This window comes from Aspergillus flavus, chromosome 7 (genome assembly GCF_009017415.1).
Source record: "Aspergillus flavus chromosome 7, complete sequence".
Lineage (NCBI taxonomy): Eukaryota > Fungi > Ascomycota > Eurotiomycetes > Eurotiales > Aspergillaceae > Aspergillus > Aspergillus flavus.
In genome coordinates this window covers 2,733,941-2,750,735 of record NC_092404.1, presented here as the reverse complement: position 1 = coordinate 2,750,735, position 16,795 = coordinate 2,733,941, and the positions used below count along the sequence as shown (strand labels likewise).

General features: G+C 45.8%; 7 protein-coding genes across 7 annotated transcripts; 2 read left to right on the top strand and 5 right to left on the bottom strand.

Moving 5' to 3' along the window:
• Nucleotides 1–235: 235 nt before the first annotated feature.
• Nucleotides 236–882, bottom strand: F9C07_2281208 (dolichol-phosphate mannosyltransferase subunit 3-like protein; the record flags this gene model as incomplete). The annotated part of the gene is made up of 3 exons (XM_041294954.2): nt 607–882; nt 467–535; nt 236–397 (listed from the first exon to the last, which is right to left on the bottom strand). Exons 1-3 carry the CDS (start codon nt 652–654, stop codon nt 236–238), a joined length of 279 nt encoding a protein of 92 aa, XP_041150635.1. The 5' UTR covers nt 655–882.
• A 642-nt stretch (nt 883–1,524) lies between these two features.
• F9C07_2229955 (GTP-binding protein) lies at nt 1,525–3,872 on the top strand (the record flags this gene model as incomplete). The annotated part of the gene is made up of 6 exons (XM_041294966.1): nt 1,525–1,936; nt 1,991–2,125; nt 2,190–2,309; nt 2,357–2,491; nt 2,546–3,720; nt 3,780–3,872. The coding sequence occupies 6 exons, from the start codon at nt 1,525–1,527 to the stop codon at nt 3,870–3,872; spliced, it is 2,070 nt and encodes a 689-aa protein (XP_041150634.1).
• Nucleotides 3,873–3,972: 100 nt separating this feature from the next.
• On the bottom strand, nt 3,973–5,378 carry F9C07_2063515 (uncharacterized protein; the record flags this gene model as incomplete). Its single annotated transcript, XM_071508686.1, has 3 exons — nt 3,973–4,054; nt 4,127–5,004; nt 5,061–5,378. The coding sequence occupies 3 exons, from the start codon at nt 5,376–5,378 to the stop codon at nt 3,973–3,975; spliced, it is 1,278 nt and encodes a 425-aa protein (XP_071367107.1).
• Nucleotides 5,379–5,936: 558 nt separating this feature from the next.
• On the top strand, nt 5,937–8,180 carry F9C07_13444 (putative ubiquinone biosynthesis protein; the record flags this gene model as incomplete). The annotated part of the gene is made up of 3 exons (XM_041294965.1): nt 5,937–6,479; nt 6,566–7,905; nt 8,003–8,180. The coding sequence occupies 3 exons, from the start codon at nt 5,937–5,939 to the stop codon at nt 8,178–8,180; spliced, it is 2,061 nt and encodes a 686-aa protein (XP_041150632.1).
• A 910-nt stretch (nt 8,181–9,090) lies between these two features.
• Nucleotides 9,091–10,187, bottom strand: F9C07_13445 (holocytochrome c synthase/heme-lyase; the record flags this gene model as incomplete). The annotated part of the gene is made up of 3 exons (XM_041287307.1): nt 9,091–9,340; nt 9,409–10,049; nt 10,104–10,187. 3 exons carry the CDS (start codon nt 10,185–10,187, stop codon nt 9,091–9,093), a joined length of 975 nt encoding a protein of 324 aa, XP_041150631.1.
• Nucleotides 10,188–10,305: 118 nt separating this feature from the next.
• On the bottom strand, nt 10,306–14,400 carry F9C07_2146829 (uncharacterized protein). The gene is made up of 4 exons (XM_041294953.2): nt 12,545–14,400; nt 12,068–12,396; nt 11,840–11,964; nt 10,306–11,786 (listed from the first exon to the last, which is right to left on the bottom strand). Exons 1-4 carry the CDS (start codon nt 12,909–12,911, stop codon nt 11,051–11,053), a joined length of 1,557 nt encoding a protein of 518 aa, XP_041150630.2. The 5' UTR covers nt 12,912–14,400; the 3' UTR covers nt 10,306–11,050.
• Nucleotides 14,401–15,713: 1,313 nt separating this feature from the next.
• On the bottom strand, nt 15,714–16,791 carry F9C07_13447 (ubiquitin-protein ligase; the record flags this gene model as incomplete). Its single annotated transcript, XM_041294952.2, has 3 exons — nt 16,635–16,791; nt 16,504–16,583; nt 15,714–16,443 (listed from the first exon to the last, which is right to left on the bottom strand). The coding sequence occupies exons 1-3, from the start codon at nt 16,659–16,661 to the stop codon at nt 15,714–15,716; spliced, it is 837 nt and encodes a 278-aa protein (XP_041150629.1). The 5' UTR covers nt 16,662–16,791.
• Between the last annotated feature and the right edge of the window lie 4 nt (nt 16,792–16,795).

The window sequence follows — 16,795 nt, the reverse complement described above, 5'->3', positions numbered from 1 at the left end:
GACCACCACCCCTCTTGATACTCGCCCTGTATACAATAGCGTAACAATAATGGCATGTATAGCGTCAAATTGGCTCGCTCTAGAATCCGGAGTAAAACCGCAGAATAATATCTCGCCTATATTTGTATTAAAACCCCCCGACCGCTGCACAAGCGAAAGGCATCGAAGTCCCTTAATGGTACATGGTATAAGAGGAAGCTAGTATCTCACAACCGAACCGATCAGTCAAGGTGCTCTAGTCGACCTCAACGTTCTGCCTGCGCAACTCCGCCTTGGCTTGCTCGATCTCCTTTTGCAGCTCCTCATGCGCCTCAGGTACATCATTGAAAGTTAAGATTGCTACGCCTAGGCGGCCAAGTAGGTAGCATCCGAACGATATCAAAGCGTAGAAGGGAAGCTAGTGAGATTGTGCTAGTGTTAGTGGTGCGAAAATTAACCAGTGAGATTTCGAAGAGAACAGACGTACGACAGGAACGATCTCTTTCTGAACGGTTTCATTGAGGGGGACAAGATCCAAATAAAGAACAAGATATAGCTGTATAGGGAAAGCAATTTAGTAGTAGTGTTAGTAACAGCATGAGCAGAAGGGTGTGGTCCCTGACGTACCGAAGAAACAAGGAGGAGAACGGAGAGGGTCTGTTGAGCGCGTGTCATCGCGAATAAGAGCTGTAACTGAACCCCTAAAGAAGAAGAGTCGCAAATACAACGGAACTAATGTAGTGGAGATAGACAAAGCTGTCTAATGTATCAGGGTGCGCCAAAGAGCAAGGTAAGGGACTTTGAAGAAGAAGGAATGGCAGGTATGTTGCTAGGTAGTTTTGCGTTTACGATAGATACTCGTGGTGGTTCCCGATGCGCCCTTGGCAGCCGAGTTCACTGTACTAGTATTATTGATCGGAGCTGTTTATGATACCAACATCCAATATCGGCATATTGAGTACCTGAAAGTCTCGAGCATGGGTCGCGTAACAAAGTTCGGGTAAGTAAAAGGGTAACTAGAAGGAAAAGCAGATATAAACTGCAACTATATCACTAGGGACATAATGTGTCTGTTAACTCAATACAGTCCCATTGTATGTACAATAAATTTATTACGTGGCACAGAGTATGGGTGGTGTAAATTTCAGAGCTTTTAGTGCATCCGTTGTCCTTCCAAGTCCGCCTTCAGCCAACCGATGCTAAACTCGAGTTACTGTGCGCTTGAAGAAGGGCTCTTTCAGAGTACATTATTTATTTATTTTTCCTAGATCGCACGCCTTGTTTACTCTGGGAGTTCAAGAATATCTCACAAACACGATACTTTCCAATATTCCGCTCAAGGAGACGAACCTAATAAGCTAGTTTCTGCTCCTCATTATTTATCCACTAGACCATATCCCGCCTATATATTCTCTTTCCTTCTTGGGTTTCTTCTGGAAGCAAACAAATATACTCCCATCGCAATACTCATTACCATTAACTTAGAGCAACTGCCATACAACACTTGATCTCTTATATGCTTCCTGACCCAAAAGTTGAAGTGCCATGGACGAAGAAATGACCTCAAGAAATGAAGTGAACGTCATGCGGAATTCCATGGAGCAAAGTAGCCTACATGTCACACAACTACAAGGAAACGAACGCAAGGAGTGTCCGTCTCTGGACGAGATCATATCTAGTTTGGTCCCCATGCCCCCGGCATTAGCCCCAGGGGTATCCATGCCTTTGTCTCTTGAAGAACAACGGACTCTGTTTGACACCCTTCAAGAGGCTCTCAATATGGCAAAGACTAGATACCAAACCAGTCTAACAGCTGAAGCTGAAGGTGATTACCCTTCCTTCAAGCAAGTCAATGTTCTTTTCGAGGGCCTCCAAGATATTCTGTATCGACTCTGGACATGTAGGTCAAGCTTCATGGTGCAAGCTGCAGAGGCTTTGGCAAACGGAAGTAGGAACCGTAAGTGCAAACACAATATCAATGCGACTAGCCTCATTGCTGATATATCCATAGCATTGTGGCGACTTCCGTACGGACAGAGTGGTGTTTTAACTTTTTTTCTCCAACTTATTGCTTCAAAGGAGGATGTTGGTACTGGTCTGCTCCTTCATGCTTTGCGATTGATTGGGAACTCCTGTGCCGACACTGGTAAGTCCAATTCGTTCAGGGTTATAGATATAAGTTCTATGACAGCGCTCACGATGTTTTCTAGACGAAAACAGAACAATTGTTGTGAAAGGAAACTACACTTCTGCTATCATCCAACATCTTCTGAATCCCGAACTCATAAAGATAGTAATACCTGTTATTTACAACATTTGCATTGATTTTGGTGAGGTAAATTGAGTTTTGCTGCACTTGGTTACTAACCATTCTTAGAGCCTGCCCAGTCTCAACTGGCTGCAAGTAAAATAGTATACATACTCCTGAAATTACTAAGGGAGGACTCGTTCAAGGACAACGAAAGTTTACTTAATTTTGTCTATGAGCTAATAGAACTCACTGCGGAGCAAGGTATGATGTAGCCCTTCCCCTTCCCCTTTGCTTGGTTCTAATATATTTATGCAGAACAAGGGATAGAGGTATCACCTGATGAAACCATCTCGCTTCTTATTGATCTTGCAGTTAATAAGGGCATTGCCCATACACCTTCTCGATTCTCTTGCATTGCGACTTGCTCGATGGCGTATCTTGATAATGGACGGTTTCAGAAGATCTGCATAACAAGATACATGGTAGCTGACATATTATCGATGCTCAGCAAATCCTTGGCTTTCGACGCAGGATGGCCCTCCAATGATGATATTCAAGCACTGGCACAAGTTCAATTAAGGATTAACCAAACGCTAGCAGAGATATCTGGAACACCATTGTTCGCTGAACATTATCCCCTTGGCTCTGATCTTTCACTCATGCTGAGAAGCTGGTTACAGAGAACGGAGGATCAACTACAGATCTGTTCCTGTGTCATGTTAGGTAACTTGGCGCGCTCGGATGAAGTATGTCAAGCGATGGTTCAAGACCTGAATATTCACCGGGATTTGATATCAATCGTCAAGAGTGACGCTAAAGGGGCCGTCCTTTATGCTGCACTAGGATTCTTAAAGAATTTGGCAATCGCTGGAGATAATAGATTGCACCTGGGACGAGCTGGTATCATTCCTGCGGTCTCTCAACTCTGGGAATACGAAACGGTACCACAAGTTCAATTCGCAGCCACCAGCATCGTACGGCAGGTGATCATCGCTTCAGTTGAAAATGTATCCCACTTGCTAGAGAATTTTCCTGGGGACGAAGACCACAGAACTTATCTCTCGCAGTTACTTTTGCTGTTCGAGAAAACGGACTCCACCCCGATTAGAACTGAAATTGGACGCATCATAGCATCCATATGCCGTACTCTCATCCCAAAATCTCGTGAACAAGATGAAGAAGCAGATGCCATCCTCAAGCGTCTCTTTGGTATTCACAGTGGCATTGCCTTCCCATTAGGTGCTATGATTTCTCAAACACAGTGGCCCGTTGTTCGGAGTGAAGGTTGGTTTGCCCTCGCATTGATGGCATCTAGCCAGCCGGGCTCTGGGACAGCTTTGGAATGTCTAGAGAAGATGGATCTGTTCCCAACCCTTGAGCAAAGCTTGAGTGCGGAATCCCTCGGCTCAGCAGACGAAGCGAACAAGTTGCAATTGATCAAAGATCGTGACAACATAATCGTCCTTATCCAAGAAATATTGAAACAAGATGTAAGTTATGTGGTTCTTCTAGAATGACGCTTTGAGATTATACTAATTACACTTTGCAGCCTATTCAACTTTCAGACTCAGCCAAAAATACGCTACGAGGCCTGTTGAATAGCCAGGTCTTGCGGAACTTGGACAGCACCAGAGAACGTTGAATCTACACTTCAACACAGCCCCATTATCCTGTCACATAGGATTATGCAGAAAGCATTACAATTAGATTACTCAAGCTTACAGGTTATTTTTTATTTTATTTTATTTTTTTCTCAATAAGCAGTTAGAGAGAAGTATTATATATCTATGAAACGCCGAATTATCCTCAGACATAATCAATTCTCTATTATCGTTGGAAGCAGATGGGGTTTAGTAGGGTCACGAAGTATCTAGGCAAATCATTTCCTTAGCGTACGCTCGATACCGATGGAGGATATCAGTAGAATCCAACCCCCAAGAACTTGCCTCAATAGAGTAATGCGCAGCTAGCCCTTTCCCATCGATTATAGTGCCTCGATCGCTGCCCAGCACTTCCTGTGCCACCTCCAAGGATAGCTTATCTGTATCCTGTTGAATGATAGACTTCACAATGCTTGGGTCGCCTGCCCGTAAACAAAGGAAGTTGGGGCTAAGACTATCGGTGGGATCAACCCACATGGGAAACTTATATCGATATAGATCGCCGTCTTCGAGATGCTGCAGAAATGAATAGTGTTGCTGTGCATGGATCGTCCAGTCATCCAGTTCAGGCCCGTTGTCACCATACATGGACATGCCAATGGGTGTTCGGTCCCCATTCTCATCCGCTGACGGAAGCCAGCGATGGCTCTCGGAGGGAGGAGGATATCCTTTTGATACTTTGAAGTCGGCAGGGCCTTCCCAGGCTGGAAGATCTGTGGCCCGCCAATCCTGGGTAACAGGAATCTGAGGCTGGTCGGAGGAAGAAAGCTCGGGAAGATAGGGAAGGGCAACACCAGGATGGCTATGGAGGGCTTGAAGAGCAGCTTGATTAATAACATTTGCTGAGACTATTAAGGAATCAGGGTGATCAAGCTTGGTTTTGACAATCGTAGAGATCGTATGGTCCTCCAAAAATATGGTATCGCCATCTATTTTGATGAAAATCACATTCTCATCCATGCCGCCCCACTGGATATAATCACCGAACCCCGAGATTTGGTAGAGAGGAGTGCGTTTGACAGTAGACGTGAGCCAATCTAGACTTTGCGTGTTATTCGTCTGCGGGATAAATATTACTTGGTCGAGGAATCCATGGTTATCGAGGAGGTTCCTCTTTTTTAAAGTCAGGTTAGACATGGCCAATGATAAGCAACGCCGGCAGAACTCACTTGCAGGTAGCAATCCAGGATCTCCGTTCGCTCATGGCTACGAAAGGGCACTAGTGCAACGATCCTGATATTTTTTGGTTTCTCGAAAGATCCAAACTCTTTGAAGTAAACATGGAATGGTGCCGGATTCACTCTTTGTATAAGAGGCAAAAGACCCAGCTCGAAAAGCGAATACCGTGAGAAGTATACGCTGGCAAAAACCATAAAAATGCACGTACAGCTAATAACACACCAGGTCAATGCAGATAAGCAGAAATGGCGTGAATGATCGTTCCTGCCATGCAATTTTGCATCACAGATAGAGTCAAGGCGACCCATGACAGAGTTGCATACTCAAGCACCTATCCCACAGCGAGCAACTGATAGGCCTCCATATTCCTGGTATTTACTGTCACTAGGGAATTTATAGTAGATCTATTAAAGGTCGTCATCACACACCCGTTTTCGGACATTGTAGGGTTGTAGGGAATCATAGGAAGCGGTGACAGCAACTCCATGATAGATCCGGAATTAGTTAACTATAGGCGGCTGGTCATTTTTTTTTTGGGTCCGGAATGCGAATAGGAAAAGCACAATGCTGCCTGCATGCATTCCAGCAAGGGAGGTTTTTAAAATTGATTATGTTTAGCTTTCATTTTCGTCCCAATGGTTGGAAACAATTTGGAGTGGGGATTCGAAAACGTGTTTAATTGATCTACTCAGTACGGAGTACGTAGTGCTTTTTATGTATTAAATGACGTCGCCGACACGTGAAGCGGTTCTCCGAATGTCCGATGGGGTCCTCGCGGTTGGCCAAGTCCGACCCTCGCGATCGCCATCTCCCTGGCTGTCAAATGAAACAGTCAACAGTTGATAACCTGAACGTCGCATGAGAACATGAGGACGGCCGTTCTCTTTGGCCGTTTCTGTTCGAGCCGTAGTGGAACTCCGCAGCTGCTGTCCCGCTTCATCTTGCCGGTTCGATGGCGTTTCAGCCGGTCGCCGTCATGGCGGCAAGGGCTTGGGTGGAAATCTCACAGGCGGATGCATATGCCAGGGACGTTGTTACTCTCTTCCTTAACCCCCGGTGCATTTTTGAAGTTGGCCGAGGAAGGTGATGGAAATGAAAAGACGGGTGAGATGCAGATGCTGGAAGCATCACGCCAAGAGATCCAAAAGAGTGTCACTGAGGATGCACGGGGCTTATTGAAGCTTCAACAGTCTATCTTCGTCTTCTGGTACTATTACATCTATGATCCGATTGCCACGGGGCTCAGGTTTGCGCATCTGGTGGTTGTCTTCTTGCCTGTCATCCTTACAGTCCCAGTTGTATGGCTCGGCAAGCGCCTCAAGACCGGCAAAGAAGTACGGAGCGGGACACTATGGTGGTATAACTTCCTCGTCAGATCAATGGAACGTGCAGGACCGGCCTTCATTAAGGTAGGGCACCATCCCTGCCCACCTACAAGAAGTCCAGATTATCTGCAGCGTGCATACTGATATCTGTCATGGTTTTCTTTTAACAGCTCGGACAATGGGCGGCTTCACGCACTGATATCTTCCCTCCTGAACTGTGCAACATCATGTCATCACTCCATTCAAATGCCCCTTCGCACTCGTTGCAAGAAACTAAGAAAACTATTTGCAAGGCCTTCAACGGGCTACCATTTGAAGATATCTTCGAGGAGTTTTATGAGGAGCCTTTAGGGGTGGGGGCCATTGCACAAGTTTACAAAGCAAGATTGAAATCAAACCTAGCGGCATCCCAGGATCAGGAAGCCTTAGAGATACAGGGCTTACGAGATAAGGTCCGAAAGAACGTCGATATATTGATGAAGAGTACGCCCCAGCGGGTTCCTTCTTCATATGTAGCCGTCAAAGTGCTGCACCCTAAAGTCGAGCGTGTGATTCGGAGGGACTTAAAGATTATGTCTTTCTTCGCTTCACTAATTAATGCGATCCCTACTATGCACTGGTTATCTTTACCAGACGAGGTTCATCAATTTGGAGAGATGATGAGGCTGCAGTTGGACCTGCGCATCGAGGCGAGTAACCTGGTCATGTTTCGTGAAAAGTTCAAATCGCGCACCACCGCTTGGTTTCCATACCCCTACTTGGATTACACAACCCGCGAGGTGCTCGTGGAGGAATTTGCCCAGGGCATCCCTCTATCAACCTTCCTTGACGTTGGAGGGGGTGTCTTTCAGCAAGAAATTGCACACGAGGGCCTAGACGCATTCCTCCACATGCTATTAATTGACAATTTTGTTCACGCGGACTTACATCCAGGTAATATCATGGTTCGGTTTTACCAACCGAGTGAGTTGGATCTTTCACTCCGCAAACATACCAGGGCGTCCGATGCACCAACCGCGGCGGACGTTGATGTAACAGAAACGGTACTTGCACGACTACGACCTCATGCCCATAGTCCAGAAGATTGGGAGAGGATCCTGGAACAGCTTAATGCGGAAGGCTATCGTCCGCAACTCATCTTCATTGACACTGGCTTAGTAACCCAGCTCAACGATACTAATCGGCGAAACTTCCTTGACCTCTTCCGCGCTGTCGCAGAATTTGATGGGTATCGAGCGGGTCAGCTCATGGTCGAACGATGCCGTCAGCCAGGGGAGGTCACAGACCCAGAGGTTTTTGCGCTGAAAATGCAGCATCTAGTTCTTAGCGTCAAGTCACGAACCTTTGCGCTTGGCAACATTAGCATCGGAGACGTGCTAAGTGAGGTGCTATCCATGGTTCGAGGCTACCACGTTCGGCTCGAAGGAGATTTTGTTAACGTTGTTATATCGATCCTTCTTCTAGAAGGTATCGGACGGAGTCTTGACCCAAATCTCGACCTCTTCAAAAGGTGAGTAGATAAATGACTTCTCGAGAATCCTAGTGTCTGATATCCCCTTACATCTAATCATAAGCAACAATTAATAATTTTTTCTTTTTTGCTTTAGTGCCCTCCCTATTTTGCGGAAGCTTGGATCTAATACCACATTCTTGAAATCGGTTCGATCGGGCGATACTTCCATGCTCCGCGTTTGGGTTGGACTTGAAGCGCGAGGCTTGCTTCAGGCCAGCATTGAGACAGTTGAATTGTGCGTCAAGTCTGATATGCTATCCCCTAATATCTAAGAAAAAGAAACCGAAGAATCCGGGATAGCTTAATTTTTCGCTCCACTCGGAACGTTCATCGCATAGAGGTGGGGAATCCACGGAGAGGATTGATCTGTTACATAGTGAAACTTCGCCCCGGCTCTTGTGTACATTATCCCAATAGTTAAAAGTTGGATCAGTAGTAGATCATGTATTAAAACATACTCGATGAATTAACCTACAGTCTGTTTCCAAAGATCCATGAGCTGCGAGCACAATGCAGAACGTTCGAAAAGAATCCCTAATGTTGTGATTGATTTGGGAAGTAGAAATCCCTTAACATGGCGTAGCGTAGGACGTGTTGTGTTTCTTCATACGCAGGCCGTCCTCAATTCCTCATTTCTCCTGAAGATTACATCGTCTGAAACAGAATAGATGGTCTCCGGTGATCTAGACTATCGCCTCTAGGTAATTGGAAGGCCTCCACTAGCATTGAAAATCCTTTAGTAACAGTCTCCTGTCAATTAGGTTTGGAGGTAGGCGATGTCTTTATATCCAAAACTACACCTGCAAGGGCCATAAATGCTTCCCCAGACAAATTACTGTATCAATACATAGCCTGTCCGAGAAAAAAATGCTAGAAAGACATAGAAGTAAGTATGAGTCGCATGTGATTCGTCCAGAATAACAACTGTAGACGCCATTGTTTCATTACCACCATTATCTGCCTGACAGTCCGTATATCCGAGAGAAAGTCATTTCACCTTTAGACAAGGTGGAGCAAAGGATTAGGATGGGTGTATAGAGAAGCATGGAGGAAAGGAGAGAAAGATATAGAATGATGCGGCCCTATAGAGGACCATTAGACGCCCGCGCCTTGTTCAGTATACAGGTGAGTGGAGAGTCATCGTCGCTGAAGAATAATATCATCAGCAATCAAATTATGTCATTAGTTCCCGCCATTCTCTCGAACTGCAGCACCAGTAGCTCGCCACCAAACATCGCCTCCCCATCTCATCATCCGTTCGATAGCAGCGGTAGGCGTGTCCAAGGCAGGCCTGATGTCCAGATAGAAGACTGGCTCTCCTGTTGGCTCCGGAGGCCCTGAATAGTAATCAATCACATAACGAACTTCTTTCGGGCCAGACGGCGTCTGTCGCATCACAAACCAGTCGTGTCGATCGAACGGTGGAGGTGTTCTAGAAGATATCAGCAACGCAATACAACAGCATGCCAGGCACAAGGGGAGGGCAACTAGTATACTAACCCAAACTTTGCTGGATACAGCCAACCCAGGGTTTGCAGTACCTGCGCCTTTGGAGTAAGCTCCTGCGGCCGGCCCTTAAACCTGAGAAGGCGAGGCTGATTCTCTAGTGCACCTGCGTTTGTCAACTCTTCCCTGGCTGCATCTAATGCGATGTTTTCCTCGCCACGTCGACATTTTGCCCAGCCTTCTTTTAGACCTTTCGAGAATAAACGTTCCCATCCAACAATTTCCTCCCAAGCGCCTTCATTCAAAAAGTTATGCACTGCAACCATTGCCTCCACTGCATCTTGAGGGGTATCCGTGTGACCTTTGCGCAACATAGCATTGTACATTTGCTGAGGAGACGGATACTCCCAATTGCCATCCGTATCTCCGCGGGGTATAGAGGAAGGTTCACGCTCTAGCGACAAATCGACGGTTTGGTTCGGAGCTCGTTCCTGAGAGATGGAAGAGAACATATAGTTCAAAGGGTTCAGCTTTGATAGGGTTGACTTGTTTTCTGCTTTAGAAGGCAATGGCGTATCTGACTTAGGTGGCACATAGAAGGGAGAATCTTTAGACCGGACGGGGCAGGCAGTAGGTGGTTCAGGAACTGAGGATGGCACCGGAGGCGAGTTGCTCGTGTGCATTGGACATGCTGGCTATGGGGCAGTATTAGTGACCTGAGCATGTATACATGGAATACGGTGACTAACGGGGGGAGTGGTGCCCGAGGATGCCAATGGGCTCGGAGCCACAGGTGTTGGCTGCGATGGAGAGTCTGCCCAGAACCAGCCCATTTTGAAATAAAAGCTAGGAGAAATATGAGGGTAGGGAGAAAATTCCAGTAGAAAGTTACAGAGATATAAAGTATATAGGCGACGACTGGTAGGTAGGTAAGCTAAAGAGTGAAAGCGACTATCGCAAAAAGTGGAAGGGATCCCTTAAGTGGATTTTTTTTATCTCTTAAATTAAAAAAAAAAAAAAAAAAAGGGAAAGAACCGCAGAAGGTCCGTGAACTCCGTTGAGCTAGATTTAACGATATAAATGATCTCCGTTACCTCTTTGTTTCGTACAGCGATTAATTCCACTTCGCAAAACTAGAAGTCTTTCTCCTTATTGATTTTATGTCTTGATAAGAAATTTTACATATTAAATCAAATATGTCGAGTCTGTATACAGAACATCATTCAAAGATTTGAACATAAGTATTAGTTCAGCTTGGCGGTTATTAATACAGTAATTACCTTATCGTGACAGCAACATCCTCCCGAATAACTAGTTTTGGTACTCCGTACGGAGTACCACAGGTTCATTAACTGACAGCTTTTATTACTCAAAGGAACATATTAGTTGTGGGCACGTGCTTTTAGTGCCGCAAAATCGTTGTTTCGGTTCTCTAGTTATTCAACCCTCCAGAAGAACACCCGCGACTACGTAGTAGCTATCGATAACTGGAGCTTAGTCACCTGGCGGAGACCTTTCGGCCCTGCTAGTTGGCAGGATTAAGGTGCAGCTGTTGTTCATCAAGCATGTCTTGAGTGGATTTCGTCGCCATCGGCAGAGTGTTGTATCTATTATGGCACCAATTATTCAGCTAGAATAGTCCAAGAGCAGGCCAATAGAGCAACCCTCAATCTGTGTTTCTAGTGCGCATAATAGATCAAACCATGGCCTCATTCCAGATGGATTCCCAGTCCGCTTGGTTGGTACTAGGAAGATAAAAGTAATCAATTAACACGTCAGCCATCTGCCTCCAGGTGTGCCACCCACAAACTAGGGCGATGCGGGATAGACGCTCAACAAACCACGGGCGTTCAACCTGACCTGCCGAGCTTTGAGCACCAATGAATAACACCCATGCGAGCAAACCATGACCCTCCTTCGATAACGGTGGCCAAGGACAGTCAGCCAGAGCTTGCTTCAAATGTCTTGTGAGCGCACGACCCAGCCCAGAAGACGGGGGCGATACAATAAGAAAATGGTTCAGGTAACAGATCGAAGCGATCCTGGTGACCGCTTCCAGAGAACCAAGATATGAGGTTGCCTCAGAAATTGGCCTGCCTCGTGTAGTGGATTCAGAATAGACATAACTAAGGAGCTTATGCTCAACTTCACGATTGAGACTGCGAAAGAATTCGTGGTCATCAGTGCAAAGTACAGCGGGGTTTTGGTTGCAAGCCTGGCCGTAAAGTACAATATCACGCATAGCACGGAGAATACTTAGCAAACATGAGCTGAGTTGGAGGTCAGAGACGAATGCAGCGCCCAATCTCTGTAATTCTGACGTATCCGAGGGCGCTATACGCTCTTGAATACTGGCTGAAACCGGTTGCAAGTCCCGAGCCAAAGGGAAAACCGGCTGGGTCATGAGTCCCGACGCAGCCTTCACATCAGTACTATATTACTAGTCAATAAAATCCGGTAAGAAAGTGCACGGCGAAGCTCATACGTAAGAATAGCAGCTAGCATTGAAGACTGATGAATACTGTTGTCCGTAATGCCTCCTCGCAAGTCCACCATGCGCTTCAAGCCTCTGAGGTGCATACGAGCTTCTTCAAACAATCCGGCTATCAACTGGTAAGGGTTAGAAGCATGCCTTGGCAAGAATTGTGTCTTGAATCTCACCCACTGCCAATAACATGGAAGCGACCGGAGCAAAGAAAATAGGAATACATACCGCACCCGTAAGAAGATTAATGATTGTGCCAAACGCTTCGTTACTTAACGATAGAGCGGGGTTGCACAATTTGATATTCATCTCACGAATACACCTGGCTTTCATAACATAATAATCTGCATCGTGTAAAAAGCGATGGGAGGCTGCTGTAGTAGCTTGGAACTGTGAATGATGTCCAGCCAAAACAGCTCGGTGGGCAGCGCACATGCTCATTAAGCCAAAGAAACTGCCCTGATCTGTAAATGAAGATTGAACTGCCATTTCGGTTTTAGCCCGCTCATTGAAAGCATGCTCTTTCGGGAAAGTCATCGGCACAAAGACAGTCCCCCCTAGGTAATTTACCGGGTCAGTCGGAGTTTAGTGCTTGCTGACAGTGCACCTTATTTATCGACGTACAACTTGTGAAACAGGAAATCGCCAACGGATCCCTGGATCAAAAATAAAAAGATAACAGGTAGAAACAAGTGGTCGACTCACAATAAAAGACTAGTCGAGTAGTAATAATAGGCACATCACTGGCGCCTGGCAATGTACTGAATGGGTCGACAAGCCATGACGTAGGAAACTGAAGCGGAATTGAAATAGAGCCAGTTGATATTGAATGACTAGCATAGCGCCTATCTGGCTGCTGTCGGCGCTTTTCTTTGTTTTTGGTAATGTCACGAGGTGGTCCTCTTCCCATGAGTAATTTTGGCCCCGATGGATCAGCAAGCCTCGTGGGTGAGGCACGCTCTGAAGGCGAGTCTTCGAAATTTGACTGGACAACGGCTTTGCCTGCAAGTCCTTCACGCCTAGAGACACGCTTCAGTCCAGCTAGTCGCTCACGCCTACGTACATCACGCATAACGTGAGAGCGAATAGTCCTGCGAGCATTGACATCTTTGATTCGTTTGGAACTCAAATCATCATCATGGTCAACAAATGTGAATGTAGGTCGATCCGGCGATGTGATGATTGTTGGCCTCGGCCCTAGAAAGACGAATCAACACTCGAAATAATAGGTACTGAGGGTATTATGACGACATTGCACTGATACAGATGATTTGGTGTCAATCAGAAGTTGATAACAGGTTTCAAATTCTGGCGGGAGTCAGATACACAGGGCAAAAAGAAAGAAGTAGAGAGAAAGGAGAGGAAAAGAAAAAGCTATGAAGAGTGACAAGCACGTGCACTAAGGTAGTGCAGCCCAATCTTCAGGGAGATATGAGACACAGGAAAAGAGCCCATTTCGAGAGAAGACATAATCTAGCAAAAGGGGGCGGCCATGATACCGAAAGATTTCGAATATGACGATGGTGACAATAGTGATAATAGTGATGCTAATAAAGACAATACAAACCCAGACGGACCTGAATGAGAGTAATGCGTGGCAATAGACCCTGTCGCAGAGTCCATAATAGCAAATTGCTCAATAACAAATGGCTCAACGCCTTGACACTACTCAAAGAGTGAAAACGGGGAGGAGGAAGAATGAGTTACCAAGCAAACCCAGGAGCATTTCCGGGGTAAACGGTTGTTGCATGTACATACGGAGTACATTGCACAGGGGCCATACCGTACCCACCGCCGCGGGCAGAGCTGGACTACAACAAGAGAAACGGCATACGGAGTTAGTAACTAAAGTTATTTGAAATTACCGCGGAGAATACGCTAGCCTTGAAACTAGAGAATAGAAGAGATTGCCAGGTGGAATACTCCGTAGAAAAAGGCTATAACCTTTAGTCTAGCCGGCGTTCAATATCATACAGTACGGCGGACTAAATCAACTTTCTGGACAACCTGGACTTTTTAATCAACAGTAACGCACTATATACCAACCAATTAAATCTATCTATTAGGTTCCACTAGATTACCCAGTAAACTAGTCTAGCTAAAGGCTCAGGATATTGACTAATCCGGGTTCGAAGATATTTACTGTTTTTTAAAACTTCATTGGGTGCCATGGCCCTAGTGTCTCAGGAGTCAAAGTATCTATACTAGTAGTACGGAGTAGTGGAGTTATGTAAAATCCAGGGCTAGTTAAGCTACAACCTGGCATTCTATCAATAAGCTTAATACTCTACAGAATATTACTCTACTCCGTGGGGCAGGTAATAAAGAAACGCATTGCTTAAGACTACACAGTATAAGTGCGTGGCCGCCGTGGCACAATGCAAAACGCCAAGGTTTCGGTAAAATACAGAGTATTGTCCGTTACAGTGGGATGTACGGAGGCGTGCACGGAAAGTCCTTGCCAGGTGGGTCATTGTATCACGTGACTTGGGCCAATAGAATTTTGCAGCTCTACATCTTCATGTCAAACTATTGGCTATTAATCACGTGATAGATGACCCACCTGGTAAGGACTTTCCGTGCACGCCTCCGTAGAAAGTTTGAAATCATCCATTTATTGCCTGGTCTAACCGCCTTCCTAATTATATTCTGTTGCGCGGCAGAAACCTCGCAAAACTATACCTAGGCCTGGTTTACAGGTCACCTGACTTGATAACTGGTATCTATCTCCTTCCTAGGAGCTATAATTCAATGTGTAGATAGACTTGTGTAGGTTCAAATACTGAATTTGGTAAGGTTGGTATATGGCGGTATGTAGGGCGGTCAAGTGGATGGTTTTAGACCTCTTGCCACAGTAGCTCGATTTACAGAGTACATAGTCCGCTGTACTGTAATATCCACCGAATTAAACTACGTAGCCACACACGCCGTATGTGGACGATTAGGCAATGTTAACTACTAGTACTCTGTACTCGTAGTATGTATTCGCGCTACTTCTAGGTTGTTCTACGGAAGATTTTTAATCTAACATAGCTCATTAAATTCCCGAATAGACAGAGGGAAAAATGGTAAAGGAAAGATAATAGCAAATCACAATAATAGTAGAGATATCGAATGCCGCGAGTTCTATCCACTAACGCTGTTAAGATCCGGGATAATACCCACAACCCTCAAAAGCAGCAGCTGTTGTATTGTAAGTCATTTATGTAGGACTACTATCTCACCTTAGGACCCGCATGTATAAGGCCGCCATCAACCGGGGTATTCTTCAAAACCTCATTTAAAGTTAAGTAGCTCTTCGCTGTATGTATATAATTCATACACAGTTGCGAATATTGTTTTAGAAAATGGTGTGCACGTATGTACTTCTAATTCCCATACCCTGTGTGAAATCACCAGTAGATGACTAAAGCAAATTGGGTGTATACGCTGTAGGACAAATGCTGTATAGAGGTGCAGTGAAAGGGTGCAGTGACCTTAATTGCAGAGCACACTGGTGTTTAAATAGGTCCCGGACAACTGTAACTTCTCGAAATACCACCGTTCGAACGCCGCCCTGTTTCCCGACGCCTCTCGGTCTTTATAAAACCAATGAACATTACAAACCATGGAAAAAAAAAATACGGGAGGAAACTGCTGCTGTAGAAAAAGGGAGCGGCGGAAGAACGGAAGAAAAGAAAAGAAAAGAAGAGGAAACAGAATAACAATGGATAATAGAGGGAAATGGCGAATAACAGAAGAATAGAGTAAATAAGGGATGAATAGGAAGAGAACAAGGGGAATCGACAAAAAAACGACAAATAAAAGGACACCACGAATTGGATGCCAAATGCTTCCTGGGTACGAAAGGGTTCAAGAGTCAAGACATCGAATCTTAACCTTGAACATCATTTAGTAGTCTCGCGACAAGCGCGTATCCAAATAATAAGGCGAGACCAACCCAAACCCGATTCCGTCGAACCCAGCTTTGGCCCGCTTCTCGTGCGACGTGACCACCTTCTACCACAGCCCCGAGGCCATGGGCGCTTCCGTTCGGACGCCTACGTAGTGCACTGGTTTCTGGAGAACATTTCGTAGCAGCAGCAGCATTGGGGTCAGGTATGAGTTGGCCAGTCTTCGTGTCAATATGATTGTCCCTCATCCACTTCCAGTTCTCTTGATCTAACTCTGGCCATTCTGCGCGAAACTTCAGTCCACCGTCTCCTGCTTTCACATTGTTGATTCCCTTGGCTGTAGGGGTTACTCCTGGTGTGGAAATGACGTGAGAACCTCCACCGGTGGAGTTCCACCATCTCGATCGCGCAGCCAGCACTCTTCGTTCCGCTTCTGACGCACTGACGCTACCTGTAGTCATCTCTTCGCTAGTCATAAAGGAGAGTAGTCCGATAAGAATCGTCGAAACCTCCCAAGCTGGGTTGAAGGACTTGGGGTGAAAATCACTGATGCTGAGACATAATCGAGCAGATGGTTGAAATCGGCCGCTTGGGGTATGCATGCGGATGGCAGGTGGAGCAAACGGGTACTCTGGAGGAAACATCAAGGTACCCCAGTACTGTCCATTCTCGTACGGTGTCCCAGGGGGCCCAGTGAGGATGTAATGCCATCTATATCCTGCATCAATGCCGACTCGGGGGAAACAACGGTAAACGTGATCGACATCTTACTCAAGAATGTTGGACTCCGATGGATGAGCAATTATATAGGGCGGTGGGTTCTTTTGTATGTTCTGGTATTCACGAGTAAGCTGTACAGTGATTAGTAACAGCTCGAATACAATTTAAGTTACCAGACTCACCCGTTTGAAGGCTGCTTTCGTCGCCATCTTATATCGCAAGAATTATATGCTGCCTAGTTCGAGCACTAGTTTCAAGTGCGGATATTTAGGGAAAATCCCACGGAGATGATAAACCGGAGACAGGGCGACACGGCTCGTAAACTGCACAGGGTTTGTCTATT

What these genes read in the sequence shown, in the direction of transcription:
- F9C07_2146829 (XM_041294953.2), bottom strand. Translation starts at nt 12,911, where the DNA reads ATGCGTGATGTACGTAGGCGTGAGCGACTAGCTGGACTGAAGCGTGTC. An exon ending in TACTCGACTAGTCTTTTATT is followed by an intron (nt 12,397 to 12,544) that starts GTGAGTCGACCA and finishes TAAATTACCTAG; the next exon opens with GGGGGACTGTCTTTGTGCCG. An exon ending in ATGCTAGCTGCTATTCTTAC is followed by an intron (nt 11,787 to 11,839) that starts GTATGAGCTTCG and finishes CTAGTAATATAG; the next exon opens with TACTGATGTGAAGGCTGCGT.